The sequence below is a fragment of the Cynocephalus volans genome, chromosome 3 (assembly GCF_027409185.1).
Source record: "Cynocephalus volans isolate mCynVol1 chromosome 3, mCynVol1.pri, whole genome shotgun sequence".
Lineage (NCBI taxonomy): Eukaryota > Metazoa > Chordata > Mammalia > Dermoptera > Cynocephalidae > Cynocephalus > Cynocephalus volans.
In genome coordinates, this window is record NC_084462.1 from 68,917,791 (window position 1) to 68,945,034 (window position 27,244).

General features: G+C 44.8%; 1 protein-coding gene across 1 annotated transcript in view; it reads right to left on the reverse strand.

The window, feature by feature from the left end:
- The window catches only part of LOC134372567 (thrombospondin type-1 domain-containing protein 4-like), a 66,238-nt gene extending 39,537 nt beyond the window's left edge, over positions 1–26,701 (reverse strand). The window contains exons 1-2 of the mRNA XM_063090029.1: positions 26,621–26,701; positions 24,507–24,871 (exon numbers count right to left, since the gene is read on the reverse strand). Coding sequence (XP_062946099.1) covers positions 24,507–24,871; positions 26,621–26,701 — 446 coding nt within the window. The remainder of the gene's footprint in view (positions 1–24,506; positions 24,872–26,620) is intronic.
- Positions 26,702–27,244: the final 543 nt, after the last annotated feature.

The following is a 27,244-nucleotide window of genomic DNA, read 5'->3' on the forward strand; positions in this document are numbered from 1 at the left end:
TGGGAAGACAATGCAAACACAGTTAACCAGTTAATTCTGATAAACAGACTAATGAGAATGAGCAACCAATTAGGGTGTGATTATGAGGGATTAAATTTGTGAGTACTTGACTCAGAACACTTGAACGAGTGGAAGATTCATTCCATTTGGCTAGGAGAACATTTGTTTTCCTTATGACCAGTCAAAGCTAATAATCCTGACGGTTCAGAATGGCCCCTTCCCCGCCAGGACAGAGTCCATCTGGCCACCTGCAGGGCCTCCATGGAACTGGGCAGATTTATGTAGAGTTGTGATAATAAGCACAGATGGGGCTGAGGAGATCTGTGTGGCCAGTTAACCCTTCCAGCAGAGCATGCAGTTGGTGCCAGTGCAGCTAAGCTGATTAGCTCTGCTTGGTATCCCCAGAACTCATCTCTGGGATTTTACTTTGGGTTCCCCACTTGTCAAAGCTCTGGCTAATTTATAAAAGTTAGGCTTTGAGAAAGAAACAGAAAAAGCACGGTTTGGAGATCAAAGATGTGGGAGTCAGTGTAGTGCAGTAGTCCATGAAAAGGACCCAGAGGCCAGGTTTCCTGAGTCTGAATCCCTGCTCTGCCACTTACTAGTTTTGAAACTTTGGGTAAGTTACTGAATCATTTCATGGCTCAATTTCTTCAAACAGGGCCAGGACTAGGATGAGAAATTCTTGTACACTGTGGGAATGTAAATTAGTACAGCCATTATGGAAACTGTATGGAGGTTCCTCAAAAAACTAAAAATAGAACTACCATATAATCCATCAATCCCACTTCTGGGTATATAACCAAAGGAATTGAAATCAATATGTCAAAGACAGGTCTGCACTCCCAAGTTTATTGCAGCATTATTCGCAATAGCCAAGATATAGAATCAACCTAAGTGTCCATCAATGGATAAATGGATAAAGAAGATGTGGTATACATACACAATGAAATACTATTCAGCCTTAAAAAATAAGGAAATTCTATCATTTGTGACAATGTGGATGAACCTGAAGGACAGTAAGCTAAGTGAAATAAGCCAGGTACAGAAAGACAAATACTGCATAATCACACTTACATATGAAATCTAATCTAAAAGTTGAACTCATAGAAGCAACAAGTATAATGGTGGTTGCCAGAGGCTGGGTGGTGGTGGTTGCGGGGAGGAAATGGGGAGCTGTTGACCAAAGAGTATAAAATTTCAGATAGACAGGAGGAATAAGTTTTGAGATCTATTGCCAGCAGGGTGACTATAGTCAATAATAATGTATTATATATTTCTAAATTACTAAGAAAGTAAATTTCAAATGTCTCACCATAAAAAATGATAGGGAAATGAGGTGATGGACATGTTAATTAGATTGATTGAATAATTCTATATCATATACATATATTAAAACATAACATTGTACGTCATAAATGTATACAATTATGATTTGCCAATTAAAAATGATATTAATTTAATATTAATTTTAAAAATAAAATTTAAAAAAAAACAAGCAAAAAGTTCTAGCTTGGCCATTCACGAGCCCTACAAACACTGTAATTATGCACCTCAGTTTTCTTACCTACAAAATGAGAGTGAGACCACTGCACATCACTAGGATGGCTATAATTTTAAAAACAGATAATAAGTGTTGGGGAATACCAACTGGAACCCTCATGCATTTCTAGTGGGAATACGAAATGGTACAGTCACTTTGGAAAACTATCTGGAAGTTCCTCAAAAAGCTACATGTAGTGTTACCATATGACCCAGCAATTCCAATCCTAGGTATACACCCAAGAGAAATGAAAACATACATTCACACATAAACTTGTACATGAATGTTCATAGCAGCATTATTCATAATAGCCAAAAGATAGAAACAATCCAAATGCTTATCACCTGATGTACGGATAGACAAAACATGGCATATCCACACAGTAGATTATTATTCAGCCATAAAAAGGATGAAGTGCTGATAATATACTACAACACAGATGAATCTCAAAAACACTCTAAGTGAAAAAAGCCAGACACGTACTGTAAGATTTCATTCATATGAAATGTCCAGAATAGGCAAATCCAGAGTCAGAAAGTGGTTGCCAGTGGCTCAAGGAAGCAGAAGAGGGAGCAATTGCTAAAGGGCAGGGGGTTTCTTTTTGGGGTGATGGAAACATTCTGCAATTAGATAGTGGTGACAGTCACACACGCTTGTGAATATACTAAAACAACTGCATTATTCACTTTAAAATGGTGAATTTCATGGTATGAAAATTCTATCTCAATAAAGCTATGGGCTTTTGTTTTTTTTAAAATAAGACCATGAGTAATTCCCATCTTGTCTGCTTACAAGTGTTAACTATGGCTTTTTAGTTAAAATTTATTCCCTGTTTAAATTGCTCGTCCTTTCAGTAAAATTCCACAACTGACCATTTCATTGTTTCTTCCCATCTGCCTTTTAAGATTACACCTGTGGCACAGATCTCATGAGTTGTGTGCCTAAGGTGTTTTTCTGGGTTGTTGGAGTTAGCTTGGTCCAACCCAAACCAGGCTAGGCTGGTTGAGCCGCAGACCTCTCTACATCGGTTGCCTGATGTCTCATGGGCAGCCTTCTGACATCAGAGGGCTGAAGACTCCACCTCCAGATCCTGCTAATGCTGCCATTTTCTGAACATGCAGAGGCATGCAGATGGCTTGAGCCTGGACAGGTTGCTGGGGAACTCCTTCAAACCTTTTAATCCATCACAATCCTCATGCCTTGCACCACCCCTAACCACTTCTCCATAAATACACCTCCTTTCCTGCTGTGGACAAGACAGATTTGAGATACAAATCTCCCATCTTCTCACGTGACTGCCTTGTGAATAAACCTTTTTTTCTGCTGCAAAGACCAGAGCTTCAGTGTTTGGTTTTCTGTTGCATGCAAGCAAACAAACTCCATTTGGTTTGGTAACACAAAGACATTATAAACATCAAATTGAGGTGATGATGGAAATACGTTGTTTGAATCTGCAAGCAGTTTTTATCATTTGTTTCCCCACAGTTAAATGTCCACCAACATTTAACAAACCTTTATTGAGCCACTTCTATGAGCATCTATTGAGCATCATATGTGATTTTTTTTTCCCAACTTGCTCACATTTCAGGACTGACAACATAAGTAAATGCAAAGCCCCTTCCCCCACAGTACGGCTCAACAACAAGAACACAACAGTGGAAAGGAAGGGTTCTGACACCAGGTTCCAGTCCTAGTTCATCCAGTGGGTGAGTGTCTGGGGAAATGGTTGCTTCTTGAGATAATGGCTGCAGAGGGCATTTTCCCCCTACAACAGGCTGGCTGCCATCCAGGGGCTCAATGGGTCGCGAGCTCCGTGATGTTAATGCTGAGCATCCGGTGTGATGACTCAAGCAGACACCACATCCGCTCGTCCTCTTCCCAACTGTCCACTCACCTTGGAAATGCGTCATCTACAACCATCCCCTGTAACTGGCAACGCCTACATTTCTATTTCCTGCCTAGACCCCTCTCCTGAACATCACCCTCCTATACCCCACTAATCTCTAGACTAGAGTCTGCAGACTGCACACAAATCAACTGAGGGTCCTGTCGAAACCCAGCTTCTGATTCACTAGGTCTGGGGCTGGCCTCTGATTCGGCCCTTGTCGCAGCTCCCAGGAGATGCACTTTGATAGTAGCACCTAAAGATTCCCACAGACACCTTAAACTCAACACATTCAAGCCTGGATTCATTGTCTTCCCACAAAAACTGTTCACATTCTAGTTTTTCCTGTATTCTCTATCTCAGTAGTTCTCAAACTTGAGTGAGCATCAGAATCACCTGGAAGACTTGTTACAACAGGCTTTTAAACCTCACCTGCAAAGAGTCTGATTCAGGAGCTCTGGGGCGGGGCCTGAGAATCTGCATTTCTAACAAGTTCCCAGGTGATGCTGTTGGTCTGTGAACCACACTGTGAGAACCGCTGCTCTGTCTACTCCCAAGTACCACAATGCCCTTAAGTCGGCTGACTCTCCCACTCACCCCTGCTCTCTGCATGACGTCCAAACTCCTTGGCTTAGCCACCCCCGCCTGCACAGCATGGCTCCTGATGCACCTCTGGTCAGCCCTGCCACTGTGTGGATCAGCACGCCATACACCCTGCAGTTTCCCGAAAGGCCAACCCAGTTCATTCTCCTCAGCTGCCTTCCCAGCACCTTCTCCTGAAACAACCACCTAGTCTCCCTTCAGGATGTAGCTGAAGAAGTGTTATGTCCTACGTGAAGTTCTTCCTGGTGCAAACCCCACCCCAACCTTCCACTCCACAGAACTGATGTCCTTCTCTTTAGTCCTTCCTTTGGACCTCACGTAACTGTCACAGCACAAACATCTTTTGTTGTGCTTATTTATTTACATGCCTGCCTTAGCTTACTAGAAGCTGGCTCTTTCAGGGCAGGGGCTATGTCTTATTTGCCTTGTATCCCAATAACCTACTATGATAACTAGCACATAGCAGGTGCTCAATAATGGATAATTGAGAAACTGAAATAACAAATGCATGAATGGCTCAAACCGCTGCTGTCAAAGGGAAGAGAATCCCCCTCCCCATTACTGCATTTCTTTAATTTCTGTTATATGAAGTATTATATTTTATTAAAAGGTTGTCCAACTATTGTGGCACTGAGAACAAAGCCACCTCTCTCTATGTAGGAATAAAAGTCTCATCTGTTGGGTGACAGCATTCCAGGTATCAAACACCTAGAGAAGAAACAGGTCCTTGGAATAGAAAGGAGGATTCAGCAGGGGCTGGGACTCAGCCTTTATGCTCAAAAGAGCAAAGAAGTAAGAGGTCAAGGGCGTGCTCCATGCATGCCTGCCAGAGCTGGAGAGCCACCTGGGCAAGGCTGTCAGCAGCTTGTGGCCTGGGGATGGCTTCCCACCTCTTTCCTTAGTTTCCAGTACTGAGTGGAATGGGCAGAGGAAGAACTCTGCCCTCTGAAAGCCAGGCTGTTTGTATTTCTTCTACTTTCCATGTTTATTTCCACTTTGTCTTCCCTCAGAGCTCAGTCAAGTCTCTGCAAGAGGTCCAGCCTCTCTCAGCTGTGCTAACATGAACCACACACAGGCCACGGCATCCAGCAGAGCAGCAGCCCCTGGACTGGCCTGCTAGGACCCAGGAGAGGGGAGCCCAAGAGCCCCCTGGGGAACTGCACTCAGCAAAGGGAGCGGGGCAAGGAGGCCAGCTGCCCCCCGCTCGTGTGGAAAGTGTCCTTGCACTGCCGAACCTTGGAGGCTCTAGGCTTTACAGCATTAACAGAGGTGGCATTCCTTGTAGCCGGGGACTTGCATAGAGTTGCTGGGTAAACAGAAATAAAAATTGTTCCTAGGGAAGATGGGAAGGAGACTTGTGAGATGGGAGATTATTTATTACCAGAGACAGCTGAGTTAGGGGCAGATGTAAGTCTCTGTGCTAGGTTCTGTTGAAAAAAATCTAAGATTCTACTGAATCTTACCATAGCTAATGGATAATGTCCATATGTAAATCATAAAGGGGTCCTTTATGCCACATGTTCACTTTGCACTGTTATTTACCAAAACTAACTCTCAGCGAGCCAATGTTTTAGGGCAAATTTACCTGGCTAGTCTTAGCATCGAAGAACTAAGAAGCTGAGTATCAGACTCCCAGCTACAAATGTGGGAGGTGGCACCTGCAAGTTACCTCAGTGGATACCTGCCCCCAAAATGTGCACCTTCTTCCTCCCTTTCTCCTCTCATCAAGGAGACAAAGCATTTGCACTTGGCACTTTAACCTGGGAAAGGGGGGAGGGAGATGTGATTTGCAGTGACTATCATGTGAAATGCATTTTCTCCAAAATCATTTTGTATCTTTCAAAAGGTTTTTATAGACATTTTTGTAAAAAACTGGGTGGTGGGGATTATACCTAGGAATTATTCTTCTCAAGAGGTGGTAGGGCTGGCCAGTTAACTCAGTTGGTTAGAGAACAGTCTTATAACCCCAAGGCCATGGGTTCGGATCCCTGTACCGACCAGCCACCAAAAAAAAAAAAAAAAAAGAAAGAGGTTGTAGAAATACATGCACAGAGATACGGGCTCCACTGCAGCCCTACTGAACTGGCAGGACACCTGAAACGCTGGTAGCACAATGATTTGAGGAACTAGCCAGTGCATTTCTCCCTCTCAGTAATCCCTTCTTTTCCTCACAGTTCTTCTAGAATGCCACTGAGGATTATAGTGCCAGAGAAGGGAAGAGCCAAATATCAGCATGAAGAGAGGTTTCCCTAAATTTGGAAAACTGAGCTTTGTCAGTCAAGGGCCAAAGCCTAGGGCACAGAGGGCAGAGATATAGCTTATACTATGGACTATGAAAACAGTGTTAGGACCTTGGAATTATCTTTCTGAACCAAAGGAAAGTAAGAGTTTGACTGGCAGGCAGGCGGATGAGGGAGGAACTGAGAGGCAGGAACCAGAGATTAGGCTAGAACACTGTGGCCTGGGCTGGGGACATAACAGAAATCCAGATGTGTTCAGCTATATTCTGTTCTCAGGGCCTGCAAAGAGAAGGGCTTTATAGGAAAACCCGCAACCAATACGGCACCTGACCAGAACATGGAAAGGAGGTGTCGAGGTGGAGGGGCCACCTGAGAGCGGGTGGGCCACCCGAAGGGTGTTCGTGGTTCTAGTGAGGAGACAGAACATGTGGCCCTTGGTGACTGAAGGCCAGGAGGGTACACGCAGAAATTTCAGCAGTAGTCGCAGCATGAGTGGAAGGTGGCCAGTGAAGCAAAGCAGACAGCTTGCTCCCTTCACCAAGACGGCACAGAAACCCCTCTCTGGAGATGCAGGTGACCCCCAGGGAGAAGGGGAGCAAGAGAGGTAGGAGAGTCCTGACCACACTGAGTATGAACCCTGAATTGATCATGGTTAACACAGAGTGTCTGAGCATCTGAGTTTCCTGGAACTAGCAGAGCTTTCCTGCAGCAGCAGAAACAGAGGCTCATGAACCAAGCTTACCTATAAAAAAATAATGTTTTGCTTACCTAAGTTGTGATCATAAATTATAAACCTGACACAACAATCTCATCATTCTTAAATAGGGGAGAAAGGAGCTAGTTAAATCATGATACATTCAGATATTGCAGTACAATGAAGCTGTTTAAAAGAATGAAACAGATGTGTATATACCAATAGAGAAAGATCTCTAAAACACAATAACAAGATAGCAGACACTAAACTGAGGACACTAAAAATGTTCCCGTTTGTGCTTTAAAAAGGAAAAGAAAAGATTTTAAAAAGTGTACAGTACATGAAAATGCATGTATATGCAGGACACATTTCTGAACTGATAAAAATGAAACTTTGGTCAATAATTTCCTCCCGGCAGCCGAGCCAATGGGTTTGAGCTGAGGCAGACTCATCTGCCATCTCTTACCCTTTTGTACTACCATTAATTTCTTTTTTGCCTCTGAACAGGTTTTCAATATATGAAAGTGATATTTTAAAAAACACTAAACTGTTATCCACTGAGTTGTTAAGTGTAACCGTTCATGGAAATGAGGACCATAAGAAACAAGTGCAGAAATCTGCCATCAGACCTCTCCTAACACTGGGTCTGCTGTATAAGCAACATCTAAAAGAGAAACCAAGTCAGTAAACTTAAATGCGCAGACATTTCGACTGGACATAAAACACCCACTTATAAATAGGCCACAAGCCCCAAAGACTGGGGAGACAAAATATTTTACTGAAACATCACTGTCAATGACACAAAAGTTGTACACTCCCAGAGAGATTTTAGATCCGCAAAAAATCACCACGTCTCACGCCCAGCGGGAAGCTTCTTAGAGTCTAAAGATGCTTGGGTCCACACAGCCTATGTAAGGAAGAGTGGTGACTCCGAGATGTCCAATCCAGTGTCTTCAGTGGTGGCGAACACCCCAGTGGGTGTTCCCAGTGTGGCTAACAGCATCTGGGTCCGTCAGGTATGCAAGTTAGGAACCTCATGCATTGTGGCTTCAAACTCCACTGGATTGGTCTTTCTAAGCACATACTATTTGAAAGAGTCTCATGGCTCGTCTCTGCTTAGAAAATAAAGTTCAAACCTAGACAGTTTCAGGGCACATTTGGTTTGATGTCATGGTCCATCCTTTGTCATCTGGTCTCAGTTTATCTTCCCAGAATCAACTCCAGTCTTGTCGCCCCCCTCCCCGCCACCTCCATATCCGCCCCAGGCATAATGTATCACTCACCATTTTCCAAACACAGGGCTCTTGTGCTTCAAGACCCCACCTGGAATCCGACCCTACCTACTTCTGTACTTCCAGGCCCAACAAAAACATCGGCTCCCTATCCTTTCCCTCACACAGCTGTTAACTCTCCGGGGCGGTTTGCACACCCTTAGCCATGGCAGTAACACTGTATCTTGGTAACATTGTTAAGGGCCTGGCTTCCTCCTAAGTCTTTTAGTTTTCCAGGGCAGAGCTCGTCAGTTTCTTACTCCTGTGTGTGTGTGTGTGTGTAATCCCTGTGACTAGCCTGAGTCTGACACAGAGGCACTCTGTGAATGTTTGCTGAAATAACACACAAGAGGAACCAAAGCTTAATTGCTCAGCATTTTTAACCAATGCATCAATAATGGTTACTGCTTGAGATTAATTAGCAGAGACAAAAGACTCTAAGTTTCAATAAGCCAGAAGTCAAAGCAGCCCCACACATCTGGGTGGGAAGCAAAGGGAACCAGCAAAATTAGGTCAGTAGCCAGTGGTCATCTAGAGCGATCTTGGAGCCCAAATTCAGTGGAGGAAGAATGGGAGGGAGCAGCAGCCAAGGACCAGAAACATGTGTGCTCACCAAGGAGCCACATGATCCGAGGCAAGCTGGATAGCAAGGAGTTTGCAGCCTGAAACTGGAAAGACAGCTCCATTTTCCTAGAACTCGCCCTGTTCCATTATGATCACCTGCCAAGGGGGAAAGGACGTTGTGTGCTAAGTTCAAAGAGGCTGCGAGCAAGTGGTTTAGGTTGAATGCAGATGTCTTCTCAGAGGTTCAGAAGACTGAAACTCCTGCCAGGGCTGTTCTAGGCAATAAACTATCTGGTGTCTGCAGAAGATAAGAGGCACAACTCTGATCACTTACGGAAAGAGAAATTAGACGATGAAAAGGAAAGCTCTTGTGGCTGCCTACTGTGCGGCACACACTGTCACACATGTTAGCCACAAGCTTTACCAGATCCGCCGCCGCTGCTCCCTACGACGTGTTTAAGGTCTGAGTTTAAACACCAGCGTGAGAATCAGCTGACAGGTTTGCTCTGAACCTTCAGGAAAGAAGGATCCCACAGGCTTAAGGGGGCAGAGAGGGCAGGTGGGACACAGGGGGAAGTGACACATTTGTTCTAATAATGAGAAAGGAAAGAGGTCTTTTCACAGATGGATTCAGGAACACTTCTGGGAGTCAGGGGGCAAGAACCCAGGCAAGGGAAGCAGAAAGGTAGTTCTGGAGAACTCAGAGTTTAGAAGGCCCTTTTTGCACCAGAAAGCCAAGTCTCAAGAAGACCCTATCCTCAGTCACTCTCCCACTGGCCTCCCAAGAGGTGAAGCTCATGGGGCTGTCCCTCCAAACGATCTCCCAAAATAAAACCAAGCAGCAACCTTCAGAACAGATACAGTCCTTCTAAGGGCAATGACTCCAGGAGATGACTTAGACTCTCTCTCCAGATATTGCCATCAGGCTATTTCTCCTTTTTGAAGCAGGGAACTGAGCATTTTCTGATTGTTAAACCTGCCCCCTTCCGCTGAAGAAACTGTTTTAGAAATTTTATGCTTGGCTGTCTTAATCGTGAACTTTGGCTTCTGTAACCTAGCTTGCTTCCTGCACCCGTAGCAGCAGTTTTACACCGCCCTAAGGGCCGAATGCTAATTTGGCTCCAGAACTGACCAATGAGCTATGTCTCATAACCAACCAATCTGAATTAACAGACTTGCATCCCTCATTTGCATAAGAGGACCTAAATGAGAACTTGGGTGGGAAATTTTGGCTATATAAGGCTGCCCCTTTCCTTCATTTGGGGAGACACTAGCCTGATTCTCCTGCTCTCCTTGCTTGCAAGCAATAAAGCGCTGTGACACCAAAAAGAGCTGTGAACTAATAAAGAGCTGAAATACCAACATTGGTCTTGGATTCCTCTGTGTGAGCAACCTCCCAACATTTTCTAGGATGGTGTTTGAAAATCAGCCAAATGTCCCTAAGAACAAGTCATCCACAGTGCTCACTGCTGCTGTGCATCTGAGTGACCCCGGGTTTACCACAAACTTGGTGACAACAGAAATACATTCTCTCACAGCTCTGGAGGCCAAAAGTTCAAAATCAGTATCACTAAGCTGAAATCAAGGTGTCAGGGCCACGCTCCCTCCTGAGATTCTATGGGACCACTTCTTTCCTTGCCTCTTCCAGCTTCTGGTGGCTGCCTGTATTCATGGCTTGTGGCTGTGTTACTCCAATCTTCACAAGCAACATCTTCAAATCTCTCTCCAGCCTGTCTTCACATCACTTTCTCCTCTGTGTCTGCATGCTAAATCTCCTTCTGCCCATCTCATATAAGGAAACTCATGATAGCACTTAGGACCCACCCTGATAATCCAGGATAATCTCCCATCTCAAGATCCTTAACTTAATTATATCTGCAAAGATCCTTTTTCCAAATAAATTAGCATTTACAGGCTCCCGGGATTAGAACCTGATATTGGGGGGCAGGGGTGAGGTGGGTGTGCATTATTTAGCATACTAGATACAATAAACCATCAATAAACATCAGTTGTTACTGCTCTTGTAATTGTAAATAGACAAGAGCCAAAAGAACTATACATCCAACAAAGGACCTATGGATTGATAAGAAAATGAGGACCTAAAAGTCCTTGAGGGACTATTAGCACTTTATCCAGAGAACCAACAGGCAGGCCATGTATAATATAGCCAACCACAGCAGCTGTCCCCCAAACCCTCTCACGTGCCTATAAATTACTTGTATCCACATCATAGGCTCAGGGTGACAGTGGGAAGGGCAGGGACATTGGGGTCAAGCAAATCCCACTCTTTTCCTTACTGGAACAGGATGCTAGGGACTACTTTATCTCAGCTGAGTCCTCAACTGTAGAATGGGGCTGGTTGAGGCTCCAATAACACATATAGTTGACGTGGCACACAGTAGGTGCTGTAAAAATGGCTGTCATTTCTATGACTAAACCAACAATATGTGCAGGCTTCCACAGGTAGGAAGAGCAGAGGAAATGACAGTAACTCACACACAACAGGAAATACCCCCCATCCTTCTATGAAGGCATCTCAGGCTGCCAACAGGTATGCACTGAAGGAGAAGCCCTAGAGGATTCTAGATGTAAAATTGAGATTCCCCCTTCCGAGTCACACATATTGTAGTCAGTCTTTTTTCCATAACCCATGATATCTTTCTTCTGGAATCAGAGTTACAAATGACTTGGAGAAGGTTCAATGCAGCATTCTCATGGCAAATGTGATCTTTGTTCTGATAACTAATGAAATACTTCTGACACTTAATGAAATGCCACAAGAAATGAACAAGGGCTCTTTGGAGCCTTGTCTGAGATCAGAGTAACTCAAGCTTAAAATCTGGCTCTAATCTTTCCAACCTACAGGCAGAAATGTACAGACCAGCAGGCCCAGCTCCTCTACAAACTCTCTTACTGGAAAGGGCTGAGGTTTCCAATTTAGAGACCAAAGCATATTAAAATACCATTTATTGGGTTAGCATCAACAGGTAACTTCTTGTCAAACAACTCGGGGACTGAATGGTATTCCTGCTTCAGAAGGTAAAGAAACAAAACTTTTCTTGGAGGAGGAAAACAACAAAAGAAACCACTAAAAACGTGGAGTACGCATTTCCAACAGATATACCTGCTTTCTCTGCTAACTACCCAGGATGGCCAGGGAGGTTTTCCAAGAAGAAACAGAGACAAGGCCAAAGATTTCCCTTCTCCTTGCCATGTGGTCTCTGCCCCGCTGTATGTAATAAGACTCCCTAAGTATTGACTGAAGTCAGGAAATCGGCATGTGGCTTTGTGAAGTTTAATTAAGAGCAAGTTTTCTTATCTAGCATCATGAAGGGGCCCACCCAGCTCCAGGGGCCCCTAGGACAGAAATAATATATTGCTCCATAGTTATTAATGATGAAATGCAAACAGCCTCCAATAAAGTGGGCAAGAAAGGAGGAGGCAAAAAAACAAATGATTCCTACCCGCAGCCAGGGACAGTTCCCAGGGAAGGCAGGAATGGGTAGACAAAGCCTGTGACCTAGGCCCATTCCCATCTGTCCTGTTTCCAAACTAATGAATCTTTCAAGCACACAAACACACACATGCACATGTATGCACACACAGACACACAAGCATATGCCTACACAGGCACATACTTATGCACACAGGCATATGCACACATACAAGAAATTACAGAAAGGGACACAAGCCTCTAAATCCCAAAGTTTACCTGGTCAATGATAATACTCAAGCCATGTTGTTTTTGAATAGCATCTCATGTTTTTTGAAGTACTTTTACAGCCGTTACCACATTTGATCCTCACAACAGGCCTGTGGGGTAGGCAGAGGACATATAATTATCCACGTTTTATAGATTGCATTAAGTAATTCCCGTAGGTCATCCAGTTAGCAAATGGAGATGAGACAGGAAGTGGGGTCTAATGACTCCCAGCCCAGTGATTTCTACAAGGTAAGAAATGGGAATCCTTCTAACAAAAAAGGGCTGAAGCCCAGGGAGGAGACCAGCAAAAGGAGGTCAGACATGTGAATGACACTTTTAAGAAAAACTCATGTTATGAGACAGAAGTCTAAACAGAGGGATTTGAAGAGCTGTGATGTCAATGCATCCAGAGAGAAGAAAATCCATCACATTCCAAAAGCACGTTTGGAAACTGAGTCTCAGCACGTCTGAGAGCTGGGTCTGCCTGCCGCCTTCCTCTCTCCCCATTACTCTGGATGGCAGAAATAATGGCAGGAACATTTAAAACAACAGTTGGTCTCCACAGTGCATCAATATAAAGCAAGAGACCTTAATAAATAGAATAGGATCCTTTTATTTTAAGAATGTGGAAACTAAGGCCCAGGGAAATGAGGTGACTTGCCCAGAATCAATGTATTCGCAAGAGCTAAGAATACAACTCTGGAGTTGGCATACAGAGCTCTTTAGTCTATACCAACTGCCTCAGGCAACTATTATCTTTAACTTCATTATCGTCACTGTCCTTAATTGACACCGCATGTCAAAAGAAGAACACTTAGGGGTAGGATTGGGAATGCATGGTTTTTCCTTTTCATTTTTCTGGGAAACAGTATTGCTAAACTTCCCATAGACAACAACCAGAGATGATGTGGGACTTGGCAGGTGGTCCCACTACCGCAGAAATTGTCCTGTTACTTGGTTATTCTCACAACCCCAAAATGCAAGTATTATTATGGTAGGCTGATAACGCTCCCCTCCCCTCCAAAGATGTCCACATCCTTACCCCCAGAACCTGTGAATGTTACCTAATATGGCAAAGGGACTTTGCAGTTATGGTTAAGTTACAGATCTTCAGATGGGGAGATTATCCTAGATTATCTTGTGGGCCCAACATAATCACAAGCATCCTTATAAGAAGGAGGTAATCAAATGAGAGTCAGAAAAGGAGATGAGATGACAAAAGCAAGAGGCTGGAGTGATGGGAGGAAGGGCCATGAGCCAAGGAATGCAGGAAAAGGGAAAGAGACAGATTTCCCCTGAAACCAGTGGAAGGAATGCAGCCCTACCAACACCTTGATTTTAGACTTCTGACTTCCAGAACTGTGAGAATAAATTTATGTTGTTTTAAGCAATTAAGGATGTGGTAAGTATTCCAGCATCAACAGGAAACTAATACAACTGGAGAAGCAAGCCTTAGTTCCCCAGCCAATTAACCCTGGATTCTTGAGACTGATGGAGATGGGGCTGTGGGTGGCATGGCCAAATATTTTGAAAATCACAAGGGCATAAAGAAGAAATTTAGATGGACTATATACTGGAACATCATCTTACTTTAAAATGGAAAGGAGTTGGCCATCCGTGTTTGCAGGGATTGTCTTTCTCAAAGAATTTCTAGTTCAATCCCCTTAGGACAGCTTGAAAGTTCCTCCCTGGAAAGGAGCCTGTGGACTTCCCAGTCTTGCCTGGACACTCCCTCATTTACAGCCTGTGCTCCAGCCCCATCAGACCATTTACAACTTCCAGAACATGACACACTGCCTCGTGCCTCCAGGTCTCCACCCTTGCAGTTTGCTCTTTGGGGGAAGGCCCTCCTCACACTTGGGCTCTGCTAAAATCCTCCTTCTCCAAAGCTCAGCTCAGTTATCAGCCCCTCTGCAACACCTCCCCTGGCTCTCCAAGTCCTCCTCTGGCTACCCCTCTCCTCTCTTCACATGTTCTGAGCATCTCTCTCAATAGAGCCCAAGTGCTTGGTCTTGTAAATGCCTGTGTGCTTGTCTTCCTCCTCCATCCCACCAGCATGAGCCCTTTGAGGACATTTCTTGTCCCTCTTGTGTCATCAAACTGCTACTCATCCCCCATCCACACCAAGTCTTTCCCAGCTTCTTCCCATCTTTTCCACCAAAGAAATGTGAACTCATCCTTCAAGGAAGTACCCTCCACCATGAAGTTACCTTGATTTTCCAAGAACTGGTCCCACCTGTGTGCACAGCCCTCTGCTCGTCCCCCAAGTAGAATACTCATCACACTCCACTGGGTGGTTACACATGGGTTATTTCCTCATTAAACGCAGAGGTCCTTGAAAACCATGCGTATTTTACCTGTCCATCCCTTCTGTGTCTAGCACAGTGGCCTGGTCAACAGCAAATACATGAGGAACATTGATTGAATTAAAATAAAAACAAAGTTCAAAAAAAGTAATGCCAGGTTTCTCTATTAATTAAGCCCTGAGATCCAGAGGCAGCCTTAAAAGCAAATAATTTGATGTGAAAGCTTTGCATGGCCAGCTTCTAACGACAGCTAGTTGGTGTTTCCTCTGGTGTCCCCACGTAAACTTTGGTGTTCACAGTGGATCCAGTTTCATCAGACTTGCAGGACTCAAAACTTTTTGGTAAATATTGGAGAAATATTTCATTTTCCATTTTAGATAAAGAGGCATTAATTTATCAAATGTGGCTTACTTAACGATTGTTACCTTTAACTTTAAAAATGGCTTTCTAAGCCTGCCCATTTACAATAGCCACCAAAAAAATAAAATACTTAGGAATTGAGTTAACCAAGGAGGTGAAAAATCTCTATAATGAGAACTACAAACCACTGCTGAGAGAAATTAGAGAGGATACAAGAAGATGGAAAGATATCCCATGCTCTTGGATTGGAAGAATCAACATAGTAAAAGTGTCCATACTACCCAAAGTCATATACAAATTCAATGCAATCCCCATCAAAATTCCAAAGACATTTTTCTCAGAAATGGAAAGAACTATCCAGACATTTATATGGAATAATAAAAGACCATGCGTAGCCAAAGCAATGCTGAGCAAAAAAAATAAAGCTGGAAGCATAACACTACCTGACTTTAAGCTATACTACAAAGCTATAATAACCAAAACAGTATGGTACTGGCATAAAAACAGACACACTGATCAATGGAATAAATAGAGAATCCAGAAATCAACCCACACACTTACTGCCATCTGATCTTTGACAAAGGCACCAAGCCTATTCACTGGGGAAGGGACTGCCTCTTCAGCAAATGGTGCTGGGATAACTGGATATGCATATGCAGGAGAATGAAACTAGACCCATACCTCTCACCATATACTAAAATCAACTCAAAATGGATTAAGGATTTAAATATACACCCTGAAACAATAAAACTTCTTAAAGAAAACATAGGAGAAACACTTCAGGAAATAGGACTGGACACAGACTTCATGAATACAACCCCAAAAGCACAGGCAACCAAAGGAAAAATAAACAAATGGGATTATATCAAACTAAAAAGCTTCTGCACAGCAAAAGAAACAATTAACAGAGTTAAAAGACAACCAACAGAGTGGGAGAAAATATTTTCAAAATATACATCTTACAAAGGATTAATATCCAGAATACATAAGGAACTCAAACAACTTTACAAGAAAAAAATAAGCAACCCAATTAAAAAATGGGCAAAAGAGCTAAGTAGGCATTTCTCTAAGGAAGATATACAAATGGCTAACAGACATATGAAAAAATGCTCAACATCACTCAGCATCCGGGAAATGCAAATCAAAACCACACTGAGATACCATCTCACCCCAGTTAGGATGGCTAAAATCCAAAAGACTCTGAATGATAAATGCTGGCGAGGTTACGGAGAAAAAGGAACTCTCATACATTGTTGGTGGGACTGCAAAATGGTGCAGCCTCTATGGAAAATGGTATGGAAGTTCCTCAAACAATTGCAGATAGATCTACCACATGACCCAGCTATCCCACTGCTGGGAATATACCCAGAGGAATGGAAATCATCAAGTCAAAGGTATACCTGTTCCCCAATGTTCATCGCAGCACTCTTTACAATAGCCAAGAGTTGGAACCAGCCCAAATGTCCATCATCGGATAAGTGGATACAGAAAATGTGGTACATCTACACAATGGAATACTACTCAGCTATAAAAACGAATGAAATACTGCCATTTGCAACAACATGGATGGACCTTGAGAGAATTATATTAAGTGAAACGAGTCAGGCACAGAAAGAAAAATACCACATTCTCACTTATTGGTGGGAGCTAAAAATTAATATATAAATTCACACACACACACACACACAAAATAACCGGGGGGGGGGAGAAGATATAACAACCACAATTACTTGAAGTTGATACGACAAGCAAACAGAAAGGACATTGTTGGGGGGGAGGGAGGAGACGGAGGAGGGAGGGAGGCTTTAGTAAGGGGCAACAATAATCAACCACAATGTATATCGACAAAATAAAAGTTAAAAAAAATAAATAAATAAAAATAAAAATAAATTTAAAAAATAAATATAAAATAATAATAATAATAATAATATTTTAAATATAAAATACAAAAAAAAATGGCTTTCTAGGTAAATAAGTCTGAGCGGGGTGGGATGTAACACAGACTTAAGTTTGAACCTGACTCTCTCGCTTGCCTTCTGTGTGACCTTCAAGTAGGCATGTACTCTCTCACCCTTGAGTCTGTCATCCATAAATGGGAACAACATAGCTTCATCACACAGGATGTGATGAAGATGAGATAAAATGCTGCACATAAAACAACTGCCAATGTGCCTGGCATGGGAAAGGCATTCAGCCATGCTTACAGAGTGCTTGTAAGATACCGTGCTAATCATTTTGCATGAATTATCTAATTCACAGCAGCCCAATGAGGTAGGTGTATTATTAGCCCCAACAAGAAAAAGTTAAGCAACATCAGTAGAATACACAACTAGTAAGTGGCAGGGTTACGTGGAGAACCTAAACCTGTCAATCCCAGAAGCTGAACTATCATGCAGTTTACAGCCTCTCAAGATGTTGGCTCTTGTTCTCCTGTGTTACAAATCAGGATCATATTTCAGAGCACTAATAACTGAGAGCTGACCACAAACTGTTCCTGAGAAGTGAATCTGTGCAGCCTCAGCGAGAGCATTCCTGACCCAACCAGATTACCTCCCAACAGGGAACTAGCTCTACTTCCTTGGAAGGTTCTGGCAAGCCCATCCTCCTCAACCTCTTTCTGCCCCTGTACACCGAGGGATATGACACATGCCTCCAAGTGAGAACAGGGGCCATGATTTTCACAGTTGGGACTTTCATGTCCCAGGCACACACAAATTTCTCCAGCGGATGAAAGTGGTGATTTGGAGCGGTTGCTGGGGTGGAGATGACTGTTCTGTATCTTGAAAATCTGAATTAAAGCCATCAAGCATCCCATTCCCCAGCTTCCAGCTGGTTAGCATGTGTAGTGAATGACATGCAGGCGAACATAAGGAAGCCCCGTGGGAAGGAAAGCCTGCCTCTTAACAGGCTCTTTGGCAACCAGAGTGGTGCAAAGTCACCTGAAGTCCTCAGACAGGAGTGGGTGCTGCTCTCCTATTGTGTCTTTGTGGGAGCTGAATTAAACTGGCCGATAGACATTTGCAACATGCTTTTGTAAGGTTGTGCACTTGGGCTTTGGGCAGCAGGGACTCTTTCTGGATGCCATTTTCACTAGACATTTTGAGAAAGGGAAGAAATCCATCTTGGTTTCAGTGTTATCAAAGGGAAGGTCGTCCAAGGACTTGAACAAACATTTTTCCAAGGAAGATACATAAATGGCCAATAAGCACATGCAAAGATGTTCTACATCACTAATCATCAGGGAAATGTAAATCAAAAACATGAGATACCACCTCACACCCATTAGTATGGCCACTACCCCCCCCCCAAAAAAAAAATCAGAAAATAACAAATGTTGGCAAGGATGTAGAGAAATTGGAACATTTGTGCACTGTTGTGGGAATATAAAATGGTACAGCCACTGTGGAAAACAGTATGGCAGTTTCTCAAGAAACGGAAAATAGAATTACTGTATGATCCAGAAATTCCATTTGTTGGTATCCACCTAAAAGAATTGAAAACAGGATTGCAAAGAGATGTCTGTACACCCATGTTCATAGCATTATTCACCATAGCTAAAATGTGGAAGCAGCCCAAGTGTCCGTTGATGGAGGAATGGAAAAGCAAAATGTGGCATATCCATACAATGGAATATTATTCATCCCTCAGAAGGAAAGAAATTCTAACATATGCTACAACATGGAAAAATCTTGAGGACATTATGCTGAGTGAAATAAGCCTGTCACAAAAAGACAAATACTGGTCACCAGTTAGCTCAGTTGGTTAGAGCGCAGTGTTGATAACACCAAGGTCAAGGGTTCAGATCCCCATACCGGCCAGCTGCCAAAAAAAATAAAAAGACAAATACTGTATGATTCCACTTCTATGAGACACTTAAACCCACAGACGCAGAAAGTAGAATGGCAGTTGCCAGAGGCTGGGGGAAGGAAGGAATGGGAGTTATTGGTTAATGGATATAGCATTTCAATTTTGGAAGAAGAAAAGATTTATGGAGATGGATGATGGTGATGGCTGCACAACCATGTAAATGTACTTAATGCCACTGAATTACACACTTAAAAGTGGTTAAGATAGTACATTTTATGTTATGTCTATTTTGACACCCACAAAAAAATTGGAGGATAAGAAAAGGGGTGTGTCCCATAGTAACAGGGGCTCCTTCCACTGCCTCCATTCTGTAGGTACCCATTTCCAGAAATGGAGCAGGAAGCATCTCCAACCGAGTAGCTTCAATTTCACGGGTGTTTCAACACTACTGCATGCTCTGCGGGACTCACCAAGCACCCTCCGCCCCCTTCCCTTTAGCCATCATAGGGACAGAGCCTTGCGCATGGAGTGAGGGAGGACTTGGTTGACTGTCATTATGGAATCTGTTGGCCAAGACCTGCAGGCTGAACACCCCCAATCCACAGCCTGCCCAAGCTGCCATTGCCCCGACTAAATCACAGGGGAATGCCACCCTTTATGGAGGGCTTTTCTGAGCAGGCCACAACAAGAAGGGGCAGAGGACAGGGAGCCCAGGCTCTAGGATCTTGGCTGCACCCAGGCTCTGTCGCCCAGAGTTCCACCTCCTGGACTAGGCCTCACCTCCTGGCTCCCTGCCTTCCTGAGTGGCCCCAGCTCTCCATCTGATCCCTCATGCAGCACTTGAGTTCTACTGGAACTCTCTCTAACACACTACCTAATGCCAGCCTTTAGACCCATAATGAGAGTTATAGCTACAATTTATTGAGCATCTACTATAGGCCAGAGGATATGAATTTATTATTTCATTTAATCACTCAACAACGCCATGTTATAGGTATTATTATTATTCTCACTTGAAAGATGAAGCCTCTGAGTCTCAGAGAATTAACTTCCCTAAGCTCAGGATCCTTGGGAGAGCTCCAGAAGAGACTAACGTTATTTCTGAGGCTTTTTAGAGTGGGATCTGTAGTGTGCGTGCGTTTGTTTTTATGAGACAAAGGCCTGATATGGAAGCAAGTGAACTCAAGAAGTTTCCAGGTATATCCCAGCTAAGTAAATTCTATTTATTCATCAAGGATGGGTTCAAATTCTACCTGCTCTGTGCAGTCTTCCCTGACTATTCCAGACCACAAGGATTTCCCTTTTCCTGAACTCTGGTCATGTCTCTACCATCTTCCAGGGAGGGCAGTATTTTGTGGGTTTGCCTCTCATCCACCACCACAGTGTAAGGCCCGAGGTCAGCAACTGTGCCTTCCAATTTCTGTGAACCCCCATGGTTCCTAGGACTAGATGCAAAGAAGTCTTCCCTGGTTAAGGGAGCTGAACACTGCAAGGAAAAGATGCAGTTAACTTTAAGACTTGACTATGAAATAGCATTCACCCTTCAAGACATGGCTCAGACAGCCCAACCTCCAAGCAGCTTCTCTGCCACACCTGCTAGAAGTCAACAGTCTTGCTTTCAAAAAAGATTATTTCAGTAAAAAGATTTTTAGGGCCAGACTCCGACAGACCTATGTTTGAATTCCAGTGCTGTTGCTTCTGAAGTGGGTGATCTTGATCAAGTCACTTCACTCCTCCAAGCCTCAGTTTCCTTGTCTGCAAAATGTGAATAACAGTTTCTGTCCCATGGGGCTGTGTGAACTGTACATATTATAATGCATTTGAGACAGCGCCTGCACACAAGACATGCTCCAAAATGGTAGCCACTATCATTACTGTCACTCTTTCACCGTATTAAAGGCATTTACATACTTATCTTTTCTAACCCTCCAGAGCAGTGGTTCTCAAACTCTGAGATATATCAGCATCATTTAAAATGATGCTTTCTAGGACATACCACTGACCTACTAATCAGAATCCTCATTAGGCCAGGGAGATGGTAAGGACTTGGCAGCTCTCTTTTTAATAAGCCGTGCTACCCTACGGCAAGTGATTCTGGTATGTGCTCACCAAACTTGGAAAACTCTGCTAGACAATATTCGATTCCCAAATTCTTTTCCATGGAAAACTGAGTTTCCAAATAGGTACCTCCAGACTTCCCAAACTTGGCTGGATTGGAATCATACTGATGTCTAAAGAAGATCTTCGGAGATTCTGGTGTTCGTATGGGGTGTGACTCAGAATTTCTAAAAGATGGGCAAAAGATTCTGATGGTCAGCCAAAGTTGAAAACCAGTGCTTAATTTGAATCTAGACCTTTGGTTTCCAGAGCGATGTCTCTGAGGCTTCGATCCAAGCAACTCAGCTTTTATTTGTATTACAAACTGAGCCTCCATCTAAGGCTGATTTCGCAGAAAGGATTCTTATGCTTAAAAAAATAATAAGTTTGCAAACAACTGTTCTAGCCTGCCAGTAAGAGCCTGGAAGTCCCATAACCTGGTTTTTATTCACCTTTGTGTCTGTCCCAGAGCCTTACAACATAGTAGATACTTAATAAATATTTGTTGGAAAGCTGAATAGTTTTATTTGTTATCTGGCTCCAATTAAGTTTTCAGTTGCCTAGCACAGCAACCTAACAGTTTCTTAAACATCTAAATCTCAACAGCCTTTGCCTCAAACCTCAAACCTGAAACAGAGAGTGGAGTAGACAGCCATCCAGAGAACATGCTGACATTTCTTCTTGAGGTCAAATATACTGTGCAAGTTCCTAATGACTGATAAATATAAGCAAATGTGATTTTCCTCAGCCGGGAAGCGCATGACATTTGTCGGCAGCACAGGCCTCCCAGGCTAATATTTGGATTGTTTCATCTGAAACTGTCAAATTACAAGAGCATGATAAAAACTTGTAGGAACTTCATAGTAAACAGTAACTGGCCCCTTGTCAATACATTAGGAGAAAAAAATTTTCCTGCTGCCAAAATGCACGGAACGGAATGCCTGCAGCACAGGCCTGTGGCCAAAAAGAGCCTGTTCCCCAGGCAGCTCTCCTAGTTCTTAACCACAGAGGCTTTCGGAGAAGCCCCTTTCCCACCCACGCCCCACCCAACCCCAGCCCTCCACCCCCACAGCTGGCACCTGGCAGGAAGCCAAGGGCTGTAGGGAGCTGGGAGTCAGCAGCAGCACCTTCAAATCCCAGCTTTTCCACTGGCCCTAGAACTCTGGGTGGTTGTTTAACCTCCGAGGGCCTCGGATTCCTCAAGTGTAACATCTGCTTCTTCAGGTCCTTAGAGCCATGACTGCCTGGGTTCGAATCCTGACTCTTCACATACTAGCTGTGTGGCCTTGGGCAAGTTACTCTACTTCTCTGGGCCTCCACTTCCTAACCTCTAAAATGAGGACGATATTAGCATCTATCTTGTAGGGTTGTCAGTATAAAGTGGTAAGAACAGTGTTTGGTACAAAATAGGCATTCAATAAACCTTAGCTATTATACATCTGCAGTTCTGAAATTGAGAGTTTTGAAAACCAAGTTTTTGTCTTTTCTTTTCATGTTTTTGTCAGTATGGTGACAAAACTTCTTCAGCGGGAAACTTAACTGACATAAGGCTGTCTATGGTCTTTTTTTTTTTTTTTTCCTTCCCCCTACTTGGTGCGATCATACAAATGTTTCACTGCTGAAATGATAACGTGTTTGATTATGGGATGCTGTCTATGGTCTTTTTTTTTTCCTTTCCCCTACTTGGTGTGAACATACAGATGTTTCACTGCAGAAATAATAACGTGTTTCATTATGGGATGCTGTCTCATACCACATAGGGAATGCCATTCATATGTGCAATATGCCCTGAACTACTTTTCTGAAATCTGAACAGTTCTGAATCCTAAAACGCACTGGCCACAGTGTTTCAGATAAGGGACTGCGGAGCTATGTTATTATGGGGTTATGATTGGGATGAAAGGAGATAACATATATCAAGCCCTCAGTAGTAGCAGACCCTCAGTCCCAGAGAGACATTGGAGGATGCTCAGGTAAGAAGAGAGCAAGAAGGAAACATCCTCTTGGGGCTGGTCTCTCTCCATCTCTTCCATGCTAGGCCTTGGAACTCACTTTTCTCTTCTATCTACTCAAACTTGGTCCATCCTTCAGAATTCAGCTAAGCACCCTTCCCTGGGAAATGGTCCTCTCTTCCCAAACTCCTTCTGTACCAGGTCAAGAGCACGTCGCTGGACAGGGTGGCTGGGTTGCATCTCCCTTCCACTTGCAGGCGGCTAGCAACAACAGCCTTCAGCACTGGGCTAAGATGGACTCTCATGCAGCAACTGGTCACAGTGGGAAATGGTGGCCATTTGTGCTGATGCTGAACTGCAGGTGGGCACAAGGGGCAAAGCAGCCCATCTGACATGCTCGAGCCCTGCTTGGGAGGGGCATTAACATGGCTTGACAACCAAATTATACATTTCTTAAGCACAGAGAGCATATCTTATGCTGTTTGTTCTTCTTGTCCAAGTTCATTTGTTTTTGTTATTGTTTTTCTATTAGTATTCTCAGAGTCTATCAGGGACCTAGGCATTAGGATACCCAACAAATACTGTTGAATGAATGCAAAGTAATCTGTAAATATCTACTGATTAATTCACTGGTAAGCTCTTCTCAGCCCCTGTACTCGTACCTAGTATGGCATACTTACTTATGCCTTTAGGGCTATACAACTATTTTGATGCCACTATACCATTTCTAGAGTTTATATTTTATTTACTCTAAAGAAAGTATAGGTCCTTAATCAGACATATCCTCAAAGAGGTCTATTCACTCAAAATACGTGGGAGAAAATTTCTAGAAAAGTTCCTAGAATCCTGAAACCTACAGGTTGGGAGCATCTAAGACTTTAAACATTCAACTTGTCCAAGGATTGGCAACTCATATCATCACCTCCTGGGTTAGAAGTCTCCTTGTCTTGTGTCCTCTGCTCTAGCCCACGCACCCTGAGGCCAGAAATCTCTTCCCCACAGCACCAGGGGAGCACTGGAACCCAGGTTTCCCCATTCCCGGTCCCCTCCCCCACTCATCCTTCCAAGGGGGCTCCCTAAAGTTGGTGCCTAAGGGCCTTCTCAGAATTAGCCTTGCTTTGGGGGCCAGCCTGTGGCTCACTTGGGAGAGTGTGTGCTGAGAACACCAAGGCCACAGGTTCGGATCCTATATAGGAATGGCCGGTTTGCTCACTTCGGTAAGCATGGTGCTGACAACACCAAGTCAAGGATTAAGATACAAAAAAAAAAAAATTAGCCTTGCTTTGAAGATTATTCAGAACCACAGAGTGGGGCGGGAGTGGCCTCAACGATGTAAACTTCTGTAAAATAAATCAAAAGGTGAAAGGAGCTTTGTAGAGCCAGGAATTCCTCCCCACCCAGCAGAAGCAGTGCATTATCCACGCGGGGACTGGGACAGGGACAGGGGCAGGCACAGGGGCAATGCAGTGGCGCGCGCGTACCTTCTCTCCGCGGTGGGCTCGTGGCCCCGGGCCTGCGGGTGCCGGCCGCCCCGCAGCACAGCGGGGCCCTGGCGGCCGGCGTCGGGGCCGGCCAGGGCGCGCGGCTCGTCGCGGCTCCGGTGCAGCGGCACGGACGTGCGCACGGCGGACACCACGTGGCCCGAGAAGGCGCGCGCGGGGGCCCCGGGCCGCGGGCCGCCGCGCGCGCGGTACGAGCCAGGCAGGCAGGGCCGGGTCTGCTCCATCACGCCGCCGCTGCAGCTGCGCGAGCAGGCGGACCAGGGGCCCCAGGCGCCCCACACGCCCGGGGCCCCGCCGCCGCCGTCCTCGGGGACGCCCTCGGCCGCCGCCATCCGCTGCGGAACCTGCGGAGACAGAGGCGGGTTAGGGGACCAGAGCACCGCTCCCCGCCACCCCGCGATAGGCTTTGAGCTGGGCCAGCTTATCCACTAGCTGCAAGTAGGCACAGGGTCTGTTTTCAGATCAGGACAAAGATGAATACAACCCAGCCTGGGTTATAGTCATCTTTATACCAACGCAGACATAAGATAGAATTTTTCACTTTTTTTTTTAATAGAGGAAGAAGCCCACGAAGGCAAAAGTGCCAAGGGCCCACTGTAGAGCTAGGGCTGCGTCTGGAGCTCACAGACCCCTCAAGCCGGTTGTCCAGACTGGGTCACAAACCCTTCTCACACAGGTCTATGAGCTAGGTAACTGGAAAGGTCCTTGGAGCCTTGGTTGAAGAAAGAGTTGTCTTTATTTCTGCACCCTCACGTCTAGGAGCTAGGCACTCCAAAGAGAAACTCAAAACTCAACTGCGACAGGCAAAGTCCAAAGAAAAACTGAGCAGCTGCCAGCAAAGTAAACATGCTCTATTTTTAGACCTGAGCTCTCTGCCGGCCAGCAGTTTAGGGCCACTGCTCCACACAACTCTGGAACACACAATAGCAACAAAACTAAAAAGATACATTGGCACACACATGCACTAACTCCACACACACACACAATTTGTTTACAAAGAATGTGCTGCACCACACCCAACCAGACCTGAGGCGAGGGGGCCTGATTAAACTATTCTATTTTCCCAACAGCCCACAAAAGTCATAATGCGGTCCTGGCTTTGGACATCATCAGCGTGGTGCCCTCACCTCTCACTGTCATTTACCCCTCTGGAGTCCCCCTTAACCTCCAACCCAGGTCCCCCAGGTTAAGGCCAGAGACTGGACTTCCCTTAAGCTGCAAGGAAGTCACACCCTGTGTCTCTCCTTGGAGTAAAGGCAATGGGACACAGCAGCTTAGGGGCTGCAGCTCTAGAGCCAGGCTGTCCAGGCTGCCTACTGTCCCCTCCCGGCCACCACTTCCTAGCAGTGTGGCTGGGAAGTTTCTGAATCTGTCTGAGTCTGTGTCTTAAAGAAGCATGGTACTGGTCCTACCTCACAGGCTGCATGGAGATTTAAGTTATGTCATCCGTGTGCATAGCAGAGAGCTTGGCACTAAATAAATATTTGTTAGTAACCATAATGATAATCTTCCTGCTTCCATGGTGAATCAGAAGAAGTGAACAATGTCAGAAAGTTTAAAAGTTCTATCCACAGAGCGACTGTGTCCCCATCCACTTAAGGGCTCATTTCACGGAGAACTACTATGCCAGGCTAGGTGCTAAGAGCAGGTGCACCGTGGTTCCTTCGTGACACAGACACGCTCTGAGCAACAGCTGTGGGCCAGCACTGAGCTGCACCCTGAGGACAAGGAGAAGAGCATCCCAGGTCCACACAAGCAGCCTGGACCCAGCAGCAGCAGAGCTCTATGCAGCTGGTCTGAGACGGGGGAGGCTCCTGGGAGGGACTGGCTGCCCTGAATGGGGCGGATGGGGTGGGGGAGTTAAGAGGCCTTAGAGGAGGAAAGGGGAGTCACAGTCATAACTGTAATTATTTAGGCATCTACTTGGTGCCATATTACACACGTAATGAGTCCTCACAACAGCTCTGGTGACGACCCGTCTCACCTTACAGAAGGGAAACTGAGGCTCAGAGACATTGTGTGACCTGCACCCAGTCACATACTGCTGCAGCAGGGTCTCGACTCCTCAAGTCTAGCCAGCTCCCAGTACCCACGTTCTGGCACTTCCTGCTGTCTCCCAGCAGACAGCTGCCCTGCCCTTCCAGATGCTTCTCCTCGATGTCCCTCCTACCCATGGAACAGAATACTTAGCGACTTTATGACTTCCCTTAGATTGTGGGTTTCTCAATGAACTTCAGGTTTACATCTGCAAAAACACTCTCAGATTACCTAGGCTTTGTTTTTGTTTGTTTGTTTGTCTCAAGATCTCAAAGATCTTGCACATTTGTGCCCTTCTTCCATCCCCCAAGTACCCTGAGCAGTGAGATGGTCCAGGGATACCTTCCCCTTCATGTGGAACAAACCTGAGAAGGCTGAACCCTTGACATCTCAAGGAGATGAGGGATGGGCTAATGTGGTGATGGAGTTTGGATGTGTTGTCCCCTCCAAAACTCATGTGGAAATTTGATCTCCAATGTGGCAGTGTTAGAAACTGATTGAGTAATGGGGCAGATCACTCATGAATGGGTTAATGCTCTCCCTGGGGGGTGGGGATTAATGAGTGAGTTCTCGCTCTGTTAGCTCTGTTAGTTCCCGCGAGAGCTCGTTGCTTAAAAGGACCCTGGCACCTTCTCTCTCTCTCTGTCTTGCTTCCTCTCACCATGTGATCTGCTTGTACC